The 15,119-nt window shown below is 49.3% G+C and overlaps 1 protein-coding gene and 1 long non-coding RNA gene across 3 annotated transcripts in view; one reads left to right on the plus strand and one right to left on the minus strand.

Moving 5' to 3' along the window:
• Positions 1 to 3,306, plus strand: part of LOC115072446 — a 6,822-nt gene extending 3,516 nt beyond the window's left edge. Inside the window, exon 3 of the long non-coding RNA XR_003851506.1 lies at positions 3,043 to 3,306. This is a non-coding gene — a long non-coding RNA (uncharacterized LOC115072446). The remainder of the gene's footprint in view (positions 1 to 3,042) is intronic.
• Sh3pxd2a (SH3 and PX domains 2A) overlaps positions 1 to 15,094 on the minus strand; it is a 240,031-nt gene extending 224,937 nt beyond the window's left edge. The window contains exon 1 of one of the 2 annotated variants that reach the window (XM_008845692.3): positions 14,678 to 15,094. In XM_008845692.3, the coding sequence (XP_008843914.2) occupies positions 14,678 to 14,749 (72 nt within the window). In that variant the 5' untranslated portion in view covers positions 14,750 to 15,094. The remainder of the gene's footprint in view (positions 1 to 14,677) is intronic. The other variant, XM_029569679.1, reaches the window with a different exon arrangement.
• Between the last annotated feature and the right edge of the window lie 25 nt (positions 15,095 to 15,119).

Consider the following 15,119-nt stretch of genomic DNA (forward strand, 5'->3'; position numbering starts at 1 on the left):
CCTTTAAGTAGAATTTCTGACCACAGGGTGGAAACAGAGCTAAGCAAATCAGCTGAGCAGCCCAGACCCAAAGGCAGGTTAGCTTGTCAACTCTGGGCAGCACACAATGCTTTGGAGAATGGTCTGCCTGACCCGACAAGGGAAGAACCCCTTAGAATTACAGTTCCATGCACTCTGCCCTTCCTCCAGAGCTGGCACAGGTTTGACTGTTTTACACACATTAGCCCATTTAACTTTCACTACCAGCTTCATGGTGGTTTGATTATCCTATCTCACAGGCCAGAAAACTGAGATGCAGAAAGCTGCAGCATCTCCCTCAAAACTACACAGCTACCAAGTAGCAAAATTCAACTTCAAGTCAGGCAGTCTGCCTTCAATAACTGCACCAGAGACTGTGAATGTAGCTCAAATGGTAGAATGCACAAAGTCCTGGGTTCCATCTCTAGCACACCATAAACCAGCTGCGGTGGTGCATGCCTAAAATCCCAGTACTCAGGAAGCAGAGGTAGGAGTATCAGAAGTTCAAAATCATCTTCGCTACACAGCAAGTGTGAGGCTAGCCTGGGATACATAAGACTGTATCTGAGAGAGATACTATGGCATCCTGAGACAGAGATATCATTAGCTGCTTTTACAGAGAGGGAAACTGAAGTTCAGAGTTTCGCTATCTGCTCAAGGTCACCCGGTGAGTGGCAGAGGCAAGAGCTGAACTGATATGGGACTCTGGAGCCCAAACATGCCTACCTCACCCTAGGACAGAAAGGGGTGGTGCCAGTGAGTGGCTATCAGGTCTGGGAGGGGTATGCCAGTGCATACCAGCTGGGCAGGCTCTGTAGGTGTACACTAAAGGGTCCCAAGTCCAATGCCATTGAACCCCTGAGGAGCAAGGCTAAGCAAGAGCTTAGGTGTGCTGACAGACTGAATGCAGCAATAGTAAAGCCAACAACAGCTGCTGTTTATTTCTGGGGCCCAAGGACTGGTTAAGACCTGTCTAGTCCCAACAATAAACTGAGCAGGGCAGGGTTGGGGCTGTCCACCAGGGAAAGCACTACCCAAACCACCTGCTGGCCTTCCTTGATTGCCTAGGTGTCAAAAGTATCTTGCCAGACACCCTAATCTGGCCTCCACCAACAAACAGTGTCTCAGTCCTGATTTGTAAATGGCCCCCCCGGGGGGGGCAGATCTCACACAGAAAACCCACCCCCTGCAGTGTGGAGTTCCAGCAACAAATGGTTTTTCCTGTCTAGGGTAGAGAGAGGAGCTTGCCCCCTGTGGCTTCTGTCCTCTCACACTGATGCTTGTTAACCCCCCTCTTCTAAGTGGAGAACATCTAAGAACCAGCACCCTATATGGAAGATCTATACACAGTCAGTCTAGGCTGTGGCATCCCATGGCTAGCTAGTGGGATTCTCTGGAAGAAGAGGGAGAGAGTTTCCCAAAGGCCTCTGGTGTCCTGCCCCTACCAAGCTCAGAGTCTCTGTCCTGCCTTTTCCTGGCTGATAACCATTTGGTAAATCAATCTCCCTTTGCCTCTGGTCTCTTGTCAACACAGCAAGGATCTAAGCTGGTGCTTTTCTCACAGGGGTGTGGTAAGGACTAAATGAGTCAGTGGCCAGCACCTTCACACCAGGTGTGTTACCATCATCATTAAGTTTTTTAGCCTTGGCAGTTCCTTTGCACTGTGAACCCTGGAAAACAGTTTCCCTAGATATTAAGCATAGCATTTAGGTTCCCAGGCTAGCCCACACTGGGGTTAACTAGAGACACCCAAGAGAACAGACCTTTGGTGGGCTGACCTGAGCACCTTAATATTGAAAGTAGGAGGGGCCTGTGTGGAGTTTCAAACAAGCAGCTTCCACAACTGGAAAGTGGAGGCTGGTAAAATGGGAGTAATATTGGAGGAAGGGGCATCCATAGGATGAAGCCTCAGTCTACAGTAGCCAGAGGCGATGGGTTCACCACACTGATTGAAGGCCCACTATGACCTGGAGCCTATGCTGGCATGAGAGAAACAAGAAAGATGGAAGACTGCTCACTATCACTCAACAACCCTACCTCGTGGCTTTCATTGCAGCGTTTTACACACAGTAGGTCCAAGACTAATGTTCCGCCACTAAAACTCCCTATGGAGTGCAACGCGTTTGGGGCCCTGGAGTTCCTATCCGTGTCTCTGTTGATGAAGACTGTGTTTGCCCAGAGGGTCTTCCTAGGGGGTTTAGATCAAACCCTAAGCAGTCTTTAGTAAAATGTCTCCAGCAGTGTTTTGGCTCTCAGGATGAAAAAGGATTAGATTGTGTCCTGTTCTCCCCTAGTTCACTCCACTCAGACACCCCAGTGTCCTCCTTCTTCCTTGGAAAGGCCAACTATGGACTTAGCTCAATGCCTTAGCACATACTGATACCCCCACCTACCAACTACTTTCTTTCTCAAATACCCACATGCCTCACTTTCTTGACTCCTTCAAGCCGTATTCAAAAGTTACCTCCACATGGAGCCATCCCCAGCTACCCTCTACAAAACAGCACAGCAGCCCTTCCCCAGACCAGTGTCACTGACATCCCTCACCGTCCTCTAGTTTTCTCTCCACCTAATACACAATACATTTTATCTATTTTGTTTGTATAGTGCTTCTCCCACTAGTCTGTCAAGTCCAAAGGGCCAGGGTTCTTATTTGCCCTTCTGTGCTTCCAGTGCTTGGCACATAAGAAACATTTAAATAGTGAACAGATAAGTGAATGAATAAATGAATGAGAGTAAGCAACAGCTTTCTAAAAGCTGAACAACCTAAAGTTATTCTTGACATTAAATGAGAACTAAAATTCAAAGCAGTAAAGCCTTATAGGAAATATTTTAAGATACGAGGTCTTATATTTAAGATGGAATCTTCTAGAAGGCAACAGAAACAAAATCATGAGAGATGATAATGATGGCAGTAACAATGGTTGTCACTTACTGAACAGCCATTCTATGTGGATCACCACATAGTCACAACCATGTGGGGTAGGTATTATGATTATTCCCAAGATTTCTATATTTCTACAGATTAGGAGACTGCAGTCCATGGAGTTGAAGAAACATAACCAAGTGAAAAAGCAAATGAGACCCAGGGCCACAATTCATAACCAGCTTCCAACACCCTGTCCTCATCATCTTCACCTCAGCTTCCACCTGCTGTCATCCAAGTATCTCTGGGGGTTATTCTGGTTTTCATGGCCTGGCATTTAAACTGCCCCCTGCTCCCAACCACAATGCCATGATATTTCCCATTTTTAAAGAGAATACATAGAGCCCCTGGCAGCTGGACTCAAAAATGGCTCTCGACAACAGTTCAAAGGAAATAAAAAATTTATCTCAGCCACAACCTGCAGCCACATAATGCTTTTAATTTTTAAAATTTATTTTATGTGTATGAGTGTTTTATCTGCATCAATGTAAATGTACCCATGTGTGCAGTGCCCACAGAGGCCAGAAGAGGGCATTGGATTCCCCTGGAACTAGAGTTAAAGACAGTTGTTAGCTACCATGTAGGTGCTGGGAACCAAATTCAGGTCCTCTGTAAGAGCAGCCAGTGCTCTTAACCTCTGAGCTATCTCTCTAGCCCCATAACCACATCATGTTAATGGAGGAACTTGGAAGAGGTCAGAGAAGACAAGTGAACTGGGGTTTCATCCAGATCCTGAAGTTTTGTCTAGGACCCATGACCCATAAGATGAGTTCCTTGGGCCTCAGCCCCTTAGGAAGCTGTCAGAAATGGCATCTCCGAAGCCACAGGACACTTTTTAGGTCACTCTACTCCTTATGGGGCCTGGGCAGTGTTCTATAACCTGCCAGGGCCACACAGCAAGGTGGAGATGCCCATGGGGACACCCCAGGGAACAGCCACAGAGACCAGAACATAAGGAGTGTAGACAGGAATGAGAAAGACCAATGGAGCTGGTTTTGACCCCCTGAGGATGCTTCCAGCCTGGTGTGGGGATATAATGAGGGGATGATGGACTTTCCCCTGACACACTTTTACCCAGTAGCCCAAGCTCAGTAGCATTCCAAAAATCCCCAAGGAGCACCGTAGAAATGCCACTTTGTTGGTGCAGAAATCTGGATTCAAACCCTGGCTCCCCAATATATCACCAGGGACGGGCAATATGCCACATCTCTCAGCAAATAGCAGGGGTCTCCTGAGCACAAAAAACCTTAGCCCAGTGGATGCACCTAGTAGGGGCTCCTCTGTATACATCCTTGGACTCAATGCCTCAACTTCCAGGGCCTGGGAGCTACCATGCTCAGAAACCACAGGGTCAAGGTAGCTGTTTTCCTCAAGTTGCCAATGAAAGATGACTAAAGTAAATAATTAATCCCGGCTTGAAACCAGAGTTCAGACACTGCTCTATAATAGACTTTAACTCTGTGAGAGAAGTATCAGTTGGCAAACCCACTGAGGTTAAACCAGCAGAAGCCATCTTTGCACACCCCAATCTCATCAGTGCTAGGAGCCAGGCTCCATGCTGAAGGCTCAAGTCATCAACCCTTGTCTAGGAGGTAGAATTCAGGAAAGAGCTCCCTCTCTGAGCCTTACAGCCAGCCCCGTGCCAGGCAGCTAGGCCGCCTCCTGCGCTGTCACACACAGAAATTCTCCCACACAGGCAAGTCCCTTAAAATAGCTTTTTGGGTTTCAGCCATCAGGAAACTGAATAAAGCTGGATCAGAACTGGGTCTCCATGAAAGTTTACAAAGAAGCCACTTCAAACGACAGGGACAACCCTATTAGCTCAGGATTCCTAGGTGGGTGAAACGATGGGGCAGGGTTCCCAACGAGGGGCATGTTCCATAGAAGGGCAAAGTGTTGGACTGCAAAGTCCTCATGACCCCTGGGGTAGCCCTGGAGAGGATCCAAGTGTGTGAAACACAGTGACAATATGAGACGGGGCACAGGCTAGGGGAAGGGACAAATGTGGCTGAATACGTGCTTTACTGACAATGCAACTACCACTCTCTTCTAAACTCCAACTTCTAAGTTAAATGGGGTTAGAAATGCAACTTTGAAGGCTGACCTGGGACCACAGATTGAAAATAAGAAGGCTGCCAGCGCCTGGCACAAAATATATGGTAGTTTTGTAACAGCGGGGGTCAAAGTCTCCTTCAGCTATTACCAAGTGAGTAGATTTCTTGAGAAGGGAGGGTGCTCTACCAGGCACTTCACAGTGAGGGGCAAAAGTACAAACCAGGTCCTTACCCCACCTGGGATACAAGTTCACCACCAGTACCCCCACCCCTTCCTCCCTGGAGCTGTGGTCAGATCTGATAAGAGTGATCAGCCAGGTCTGAAGGTCACCCATACTCCAGGGATCTCAGAGAGAGATCACATGAATGACATGGCTTCAGAGCATGAGTGCATGCTGCCTACACACACACACACACACAGACACACACACACACACACACACACACACACAGAGGAAAGGACTCTGCCCCATCCCACATGTACCTCCACCCAGGCTTGGGGAGGGTGGCTTCCTTACGGGTCAAAGGGAAGTGACAGCAAAAGGCCAGAGAAAGCCCAGTGGAGGGGCAGAAAGCACAGCTGTTTCCTCTTTGCTAACTCAGCCGCCTGGGTGTCACTTCCTCCCTCAGGTAACATTTGGGAGGTATGGAAACAAGCAAGTGGTCTCAGAGGTTGTGTTCTAGAAGATTGCACTGAGGACCCAAGGTGTCCCCAGGTCAGCCCTGGCCATGAAGCTTGTCAGGAAGAAGCTGGGCAGGTGAGCCTTATTGAGAAATGTCCCCAGGCATGCAGAAGGGTTCAATGTCATAAATATCTCTTGCATCAAATGATTAAGACCCAGCTTTGGGAGTCAGGGGCATCCTCACACATTTTGGGGGGTTATCTTCCAAACCTGGCCCTCCCCTCTGTAAGGCAGGCCCCCAAAGCAGCAACCACCCTCTCTAGATGGACAGATGGATTTCTGAAAGGGAGTTGGTAACACACGGAAGGTCTCACGGCTTGAGAAGCCAAGTGGCCAGGCCTCAAGTTGAATGTTCTGGGACATCCAGTCTTTCTGGGTGTCAAACATGTCATTCAGCAGCTGTAGAGTCTCTGTGAGGAGAGGGTCGGCTTTGGAGCCCTGGGACCTACCCTGATGCCTCTGCTAGTGCAGCTTATGAACTGTCTGGTATCTGGTGATTCATTTGGACTCGAGACAGCACGCCCTCACCAGTATGGCAGCATCACACTGCGTGAGGCTGGTTTTTTGCTTTGTTTTGGTTTTTATGTTGTTTTTGTTTGGGTTTTTGTTGGTGGTGGTGGTGGTGGTTGGAGGAGGCTGTTTTTTTTTTTTTTTTTTTTTTTTTTTTGAGACAGGGTCTTATTGTGTATCCCTGGCTGGCCTGGAATACATTATGTGGACCATGCTGGGCTTGAACTCACAGAGATCCATCTGCCTCTGCCTCCTGAGTGTTGGTATCAAAGGTGTGAGATGCCATATCTGGCCCAGTAGCTGTTATTTCTTTGACATTTTCCCCAAGGAATCAGGCTTACTGGAATACCTAGGAGTATGGCAGGGGTCAAATAAATTAAGAGGTGTCTGAAGCCTTGTATTTAAAACTGAGTTCACTGAGATGTTGAAGGGTGGATGTTTTAGAGGACACTGAGACTTCACAGCCATCATTCTGGGTTCCCATTGAGCTATGTACAGTGAGTCCCAGGCCCTGTGAAGGCAGGCCCTGCTTCCCTCTTGCCATTGGACACATGGATGGAAATAAACGACTGCTCTAAAATGCTGCTGTCTCTGGCCTGTCCACCAGCCTGCCACTGTTGAGACCCGAAGCAGCCACTGCCTCACTCCTTGCTGCTCCCCATCTCTGTTGCTCTGACTCCCCAGGAGCATGCAACCAACTTTTATGGTGCAGTCTGATCTCTAGGAGTAAGAGCTAGAAGCAAGAGGGGCTGGGGTCCAGGCAATTCAAGATGCCCCAAAGTAGAACTAGAAAAGGCTGTAGTACTTACCATGGCAGCAAGAGTAACCATGTAGCCCATCCTTCCTTCCTTCTTTTCTGTGTGTGTTTGTTCCTGTATGTTTGTGTGTGTATGTGTGTGCACATGGAGGCTAGAGGACACCTTCTGGTGTTGTCTGTTAAGCACCATCAACCCTTTTTAAAGATCTCACACATGGGCTGGAGAGATGGTTCAGCAGTTAAGAATACTGGTTGTTCTTGCAGAAGACCCGGGTTCGAATCCCAGCACCCACACGGCAGCTAACAACTGTCCGTAACTCCAGTCCCAGGGGATCCAGCAGCCTCTTCTGACCTCCTCAGGCATTGCATGACATGGGTGCACTTATACATGCACACACATAAAATAAAAATAATACATAAAAATTTTAAAAAATCTCTCTCTCTCTCTCTCTCTCTCTCTCTCTCTCTCTCTCACACACACACACACACACACACACATACACACAAACACACCAATACACCATGGCACACAGGTGGAGGTCACAGGACAACTTGACCTCTCCTTCCACCATGTGAGTCCTGAGGCTGGAACTCAGGTCACCAGGCTTGGCAGCAGACACCTTTACCTGCTGAGCCATCTCACTTCTACGCACCCCACTCCCCTTTAAGATAGAGGTCTATCACAGACCTTAAAATTGCCAAGTTGGCTTGACTGGCTGGCTAGCAAGTCCCTGGGATCTGCCTGCTTCTACCTCCCTAGTGACAGAATTACAAGCCCACCTTTTTTTGTTTTTGTCTAATATATTGGTTCTGGGGATTGAATTCAGGTCTTCCTGCTTACGCTTTACTGAGCTATCTCCCCAGCTCCCTGTAGCCAGTTCCAAGCACCCCCCCACCCCGCCCCATGATATCTGCTCTCTCTGCCCCCATCCCCTGGGACAAGAGCAAGATTCTGAGTTGCCAGCCCATTGAACTCTGAATTCCCTTGGCTGCCATCTGAGGCCCCTGGGATCTGGCTCTGACCTTCACTTCATTCTCCTTTCTCCTTCTCTCCCCCCCCCCCCCCCCCCGTGTTCATCTGAGGCTCTGCTCCAATTTTCCACGCATGTTTCACCTACAGCAGGACTTCAACTTTCTCCTTTCTTGGAATGCCCTTTCCTGGTTTTTCCATCTCAGTCCCAGTCTTTTTCAGCCAATCCTAATTGCTCCTCCAGTCCCACCATGAAGCCTGCCTTCTCCACCTTCCTCCCCCCAGAACTCCAGTTCATGGAGAGCTCTTCCTACTCTGAGCAGCTTTGGGACTTAATAAATTCAGCAAATACTGACCTGTCATTTCAGATGTGCCAGGTACTGTTCTAGTGTCTTTACAATGATCAGCACATTTAATTTTTACTGTAACTGTGGAACTAAGTCCTACTTCCCCACCACAGTTTTCATTATTAACAGGATGTGTGGAAACTGAGGCACAGAGGCACAAGTAACTTACCCTCTATGTGGCAGTGAGTAATGATTGGCAGTCTGGGAAACCAGAGGTAGTACTTGAGGTGCCTCTCATCCATCCCTCAGGACATTCTGCCTGGATTTGCTGGTCATTTCTCCCTATCACCTGTGGAGGAAAGTGGGTGTGGCACCTCCCAGCTTATCGAGGGACCAGGGTGAAAATCCCAGCCCTGCCACAGAATTACCCTGAGAATCCTGAGAATCTGGAAACCTCTATTTCCACATCCATAAAATAGAAATAAAAGGGGCTGGAGAGATAGCTGAGTGGTCAAGAGCGCTGGCTGCTCTTGCATAGGACCAGGGTTCAAGTCCTAGCACCCACGTGGCAGCTAACAACCGTTTGTAACTCCAGTTCCAGGGAATCCAATGCACTCTTCTGACCTCTGCAGGCATACATGATATGGGTGCACCTACCTACAAGCAGGCAATACATGCATATACATAAAATAATAAGTAAAATATTTTAAAAAATAGGAACAAAAACACCTCCCTCCCTGACTTGGTCCCTCCCTCCCACACAGGTGTTGAGAAGCTCAGATAAAATGCCCTCAATCCTGGCATTTTCTGTTGTGCCTGACCCTAGGAGGTCCTCCTGTTAGTGCCTTCCTGCTGTGCTTTGCAAGGTCCTAGCTGGACTCTGGTCAACCCTGTGTACACAGCAGGGTTTCATCCCTACCGCTGCTATGGTGATTTGCCTGAAGGTTATCTGAGGCCTCCCAGTGGCTGGCCTACTAGTTCAGGCCCCTGACCCCTTCCATTCACCTGCCAGCCTGCAGCTCACGCCTCTGAAGGCAACAGCAGCCCCACTAGGCAGGAGGCAACTTGCACTATGGGAATCTGCCTGTCCAAACACTGACCACCCTGTTGAAAGCTTTCATTATTTTTGGCAATTGTCGAGGGAGAGAACACCACTGGCCCTCACTCAGAACCTATTTCCAAAGCCAGAATCTCCACCTCATTTCCCACACACACCCCTTGTCCTTCCTGTCCCCAGGGTTTCTGTCCCAACCCATTATCCCTTTCCTGGATTCTCAACACTCAAGAGGAATAAGTGTGACTACCGCATGTATAACTCTATTATTTGTTTTATTTTGTTTAATTAGGAGGCAAAAGAGAACAGAATTGCCTGTTAAGACTTTTTCCGGCCAAGAAATAGCCTGGTCAGTGACTCAGGCTGAGGAAATTAGAAGGCAATTTCCAGGGATTGCTATGCAAACCCAAAGTCAGAAGTTCCCCCCAACACTCCCCTTCTTCACAGGCCCCACTGCCCATTAACACAGCTGGCCCCAGAATAGCTCTTTGGAAAATGCAGCAGCTGGTGCTTATATTTCTGGAGCTGGAACCAGTCTCCTTTGACATCAAATAGGTTTATTTTTCCCTTCCCTTCCCTTCCCTCCCCTCCTGTCCCCTCCCTTCCCTTCCCTTCTGCCTGCCACCACACATGGTGACTCCAACCCTGATCTGCCCCCCCAAAAAACCCCTCATACTCAGCTCCGAACAAGACCATGAGAAATGGTTGGCTCTGCTCCCTGTTCCAATGGACTTAAAGGATGTGGTTGGTTGTTCCATGAAAAAGGAGCCTCATCAGCCCAGTGAATCACCCCTAGATCACTTCCCTCTACAGAGAAGAAACGGTTTCCATTCATGTGCATGTGTGTGCGTGCATATGTGTATGTAAAAGACAGACACACAGAATAAGAATGATGTGAAGAAGGCAGTGCTGACCTCTATGTGTCACTGATCTCATGGTTAGGATCCTCCATCCCCTTACCTGGAGCAACCTCTCTTCTCTCCCAGTCTGCATTCCTTCCCTTCTCAGCTTATCAGGGAACCATCTCTAGACCCCAATGCTCAACCAGGATCTCTACCAGGTCTGAACAGCTGCTCCCTGTTTATTGGTTTCGGGTGTTCTGGGTGCTTTCCATGGGCCAAGCGGCCCAGCATCCCACCAGACTGAACAACTGGGACTTCCTGTCAGCCTAGTCTTGCCTTTTCTCTCAGCCTCACCCATGGGTCCTAGATGTGCTTCAGTGCTTTGGTGTTCTCAACACCCAACAGTATGCAGGGACTGCCCACAAAATTATCTCTGGCAAACTTCCCCAAAGCACTGTGAGGTGACAGGTGAGGACACTGAGCCTAAATCACTGGTCCAAGCTTGCACAGTTAGAAAATATCAGAAGCAGGATTTGAACCTCAATCTGACAGATACTACTTCCATAATGAAGTGGGCCTAAAGAAGGCTCTTCCCAATCTGAGGTTGCATTCTTCGCTCCTGTGGGGGCTGGAGTCACAATCTCAGGGCTTAAAAAATAAAATGAAGAGCAAAGAAATGAATGAGTTTGGTGCCAATTCCTAAAAATAGAGCTTCCAGGACCAAAATCTATGATGATCTAAATACAGGGAGAATGGATTTAATTCCATAGAATCCACCCTTCATTCATCACTCCCTAGTCACCATCCTCCCAGGGGCCTCCCCCAGCATGGTCAGTCAAATTCAGTTCCATGGCTCACAATGGACATCCTTTCCAGAAGGCAGCCCTCAAATGCCACCCTGTGTCACTCTTTCACAGTTCTACAGTAATAAGTGTCATTCCTCTTTGGCACATAAACTGACCTGCCTTTATTTAGCTCTGATGTGAGCTCATTGGGAGACCCCAAGCAACTGATCAGCTTCTCCAGGCTTAGGTTAATTCATCTATAATAAGGAATCAAAGCACCTCTCCCCACACTGGGTCCAGCAGATAAACCATCAGAACCCAAGAAGAATATGCTTGTGGGCATTGGGCATCCTGGAAGGTAGCTGCTGACACTAGCTGTTACTTGCATTCCCTGGAGTCCTGCAGAGGATCAGAGCATTCATGACTGGTATTTGTCTGAAATAAACACTAAGGAAAGGAAACCACTGCAAAAGCATGACACCTTCCAAATCCAAACAGATATAATGTCTCCTTATCCTTGGATAAATGAGCTTCTCTCTACCACCAGATGACTCAACATGCACCTATATACATGCCTGTGTGAAGAATTATGTGATTCTGAACTCACAACCGTGTCAGTAAACTTTCCAATGGAGGCAGCTCTGTGGCTTGCATCCAGCATCTACAGGACCCTATCAAAGACAAGCAGTCTGAAGCCAAAGCCAGTTTACCTAAGGTCTCTTGAGGGATAGCTCATGAGAGCTAGGACAGGGGTCCAATTCCCTGCCAGGGAGGCTGACCTAAGCAGCTGCTGCTCACCCTTCCAAGCCCCACCCCACATAGGGGCTAGCAGAGAGGAAGGAAGCCAAGGGCTGTTGACACTATGCACACGATGGAAGATGGAGGCTATCTGCCTGCCTTTCATAAACAGACCCAAAGGACCAGGCCCCAGGTACCTCCATAGCTCCTGTTCCCTGTGAGGATGCACACACCCTCTGCCGGATGTCCTGAGAAAACCTTTGCATGTGTGCCCAGTATTCTGGAACCAGCTCAGCTCCTCTGTTTGGGCTCCAAGTCTCTCTCATCAGCGAGCTCAGGTTAACATGCATATCTATAAAATCTCTCTACTCTGCAATTTACCAAACCACAGGCTCAGCACTCACCATCAGTGGCAGGAAGGCTGGAAGGAGATAAACTTCTCCAATGTAGAGCTTACCAAAACTTGGGTGACTTGGGGGCAGCTTGTCCTGCCAGCTAACCATGCTAGAGTGCCTTACCCAGAACACCTGCCCTTCCTGTCAAGAAGGAAGGGGATCTCAAGCCTCAGAGTCCCAAATGTGTAATAGCATCCCTATAACTAGATTTTTGTCCTCCTAGTCAACTCCACCAGACTCAGGGTACCTTCAGTGAACAAAACCCACACCACAGGCAAAAGGCCAGTTAGCCCCAGTGCTGTGACTAACTGCAATGCACATTAGCCATCTCAGTTCTCAGTTTTCTCATCTGTAAATGGGTTTGTGCCAGCTCCATAATGCCACAACATACAACACTCTCTCCTCTCATTGTTTTCTAGAAACTCTGTGTGGTGCCATCTGCTCCATGACATCACCCTGTGTCTCAAAAATCACGTCATCGATTTTTACACGGGAAGTGGAGATGACCCAGGAATACTCTGTCTGTAGAAAAGGAGGAAATGATCATTTCAAGGGAACTAGACAGGACTTCTTTTGTATTTTGCACACAGTACACATTATTATCACCCTTAAAATACGAAGACTCTCTTCCTTTTGGCCAGACCATTGCTTTTCAAAAATACTTTCTTAGTTAGAAGCTCACTAACAGTTAGCTACCATTTAATGAGTGCCTCTTATGTACCCAGAACTGGGCTAAGTGCTTCACATAGATGATGTCATTTAATTCTCCTGACAGCTCTAATAAGTTCAGACTATTAATATCCTCACTTTAAAACAAGGAAACTGAGGACCACGGAGGCTTAAAGATTATGCCCCAATGCTGTACAGCCAGTTAGTGGCTGAGCCAGCCTTTTAGCAAGACCAAATAGTACCCAGCCTATAACCACTGGCTTTCAAAACTGCCTACAGCAGGTCTTCCTTGTTTGCAGTGCTAGTTTGTTGCCCATGTATCTTAGATTTGTAACCTTGGGCATCACTCACTGGTCAGAACTAAAATTTGATGTTTCATGTAAAACTCCAAAGCTGGAATAGCCCCTGCCTGGGTCTCAGAGTAGAGACCGCCATCTGTTGAAAGCAATACCAGCTTCAACTGAAGACTAGAAAAGAGAATCCTTAAAACAGCCTGCTGTGCATGAGAAAAAGAACTCAGGAAGGTTGGCTCCACACTTAAGCCTAAGATGTACGAGTGGGTATCTGTCTTTGGCGCAGAGTGGTGACCTGGTGACTCAAGCCCTCCAGAAGTTTTTTCTTGTTTTGTAGGGCTGGAAATAGAACCCCGTGCCCCAAACATGCTAGTCAAGGGCTCTACCACTGAGCCACCTCCTCGGCCCTTAAAAGGAGTTTTCTTCTAATGGCAGTGGAAGAAGCTTCTTGAATCTGATGACACAACTGGAAAGACTTCCTGACTGTGTGTCCCCCATAGATCTACCTCCCTTCCTGGTCACTCTTACCTGCTCCCCAACCTGCTAGTCAACTGGAGAGAACCCTGTCTCTAGGGCTGTGGGTGATCGAAGCACAAAGAGTAGCCTGATGCCCACAAACCCCAGCTCCTTTCCAACAGGTAAATAAAAGGTACATCAGAGAACAATGTGCAATCTCGGGCAGCAACCAACAGCCTGTTTTAATTGTTAAAGTTAATGCTTTGAGCATTCTAAAAAGCTCCCTTAAATGACTAATTTGCAAATAAGATGCTGCCCAGCTATCCCCACATCAACTGTACTTTGGCTCTTCTGTGTCAAGTGCAGGAGCAGAGCACACCAGCCATCCTTAAGAAGCAGGACTAGGTGTTTACTTCCTAAGGTGTGAAGGATGGGGAGACAGGACCGGCTGAGATGAAAGGGGACTGTCACACACCCTGGAGCCCAGGCGGTCAACCTTAGCCCCTTCTCATTAAGTTTGGGTAAGAAGGGGGAGGGGCGGCCAGGCCAGTCAACCGTGCCTCAGAGACCACAGCCCACATTTGCCTACTCGTGTCTGGAGACAGAGCATCACTTAAGAGGAAATGACCCCGGCTAAGGGTCACGTCCAGAGGAGGGATAAAAGGAAAAGCCACAGTTCTCCTCACACCACGGGACACAATGGCTTTAAGAAGGAAATCAAAGCTCTAAGCTAAGAGTGGAGGGGACAGGGGACAGGGGACGCTCTGCCCCCAGACCCCAGCCTGGGCAGGCAGAGCAGCAAAAGAGGGAGGTAGAAAGCGAAGCGTGGGTCCCTAAGCAAGCAACTGAAAGCCTTCCGGGTCCGGTGAGGGTGAGTGAGAGCGCCTCGCGCCCCCAGGGAGCGCGGGGAAGATGCTCTTTCCCAAAGGAACTACTCCGCAAAGGGCTGGCGAAAGCTTCCCCCACCATCCATCAAAGCTCCGGCGGACACATGACTTCAACATTGTAACAGACAAGGGCAGCCACTTGCCAATTGCAATGCCAAAAAAAGAAACCCGGGACAGGGGAGTGGAGGAAGGACAGAAAAGGCTTCCCTAGAGATCACAGCCCTGCGAACAAACTCCAGAGCCAGGGGCTGCCCTGGGGACACCGACAAGCTCCGGGACGACAGGAGGCGAGGCGAGGGGCCACCGTGGGCCCTGGCCAGACCCCCACGAGGGTCGGTGGGAGCAGTACTCACATAGTGTTTGGAGGGGTTCCTCCGCTTCTCCACGTCCACCACGGTGGCATCTTGCACACAGTAGGCGAGCATCTTCCTCACAAAGCGAGTGGCGCCCCCAGGCGGCGTCACCGTCTCATCCCGGCCGGGTCCCCGCGCCTACGCGCCACCCCTGCCCCACGCGCCGATGGCTGTTCAAACTCCGGGCGCCTACAGCTACAGCTCCGGGATGGGCGATGCTCCTGCAGGGCACGCGGGCTCCGTGCGCCCGGGGCTGCTCCCGTGGGCCCTGCCGCGCGCCCCTTCCCTCCCGCGCTGCCGCTCAGCTCGCGCCCGCTCGGTCTGCCGCCCCGTGGGGCCGGCGGGAACTGGAGGAGCAGAGGAGGGCCGGGGGTGTGTCCCGCCGGCGAGGGCACGGGGCGGGGGCCCGGGCTGCTGTCAGCTCGCCGGGGAGGGGCCGGCG

Source organism: Nannospalax galili, unplaced genomic scaffold, assembly GCF_000622305.1.
Source record: "Nannospalax galili isolate Female #2095 unplaced genomic scaffold, S.galili_v1.0 scaffold161, whole genome shotgun sequence".
NCBI classification, from domain to species: domain Eukaryota; kingdom Metazoa; phylum Chordata; class Mammalia; order Rodentia; family Spalacidae; genus Nannospalax; species Nannospalax galili.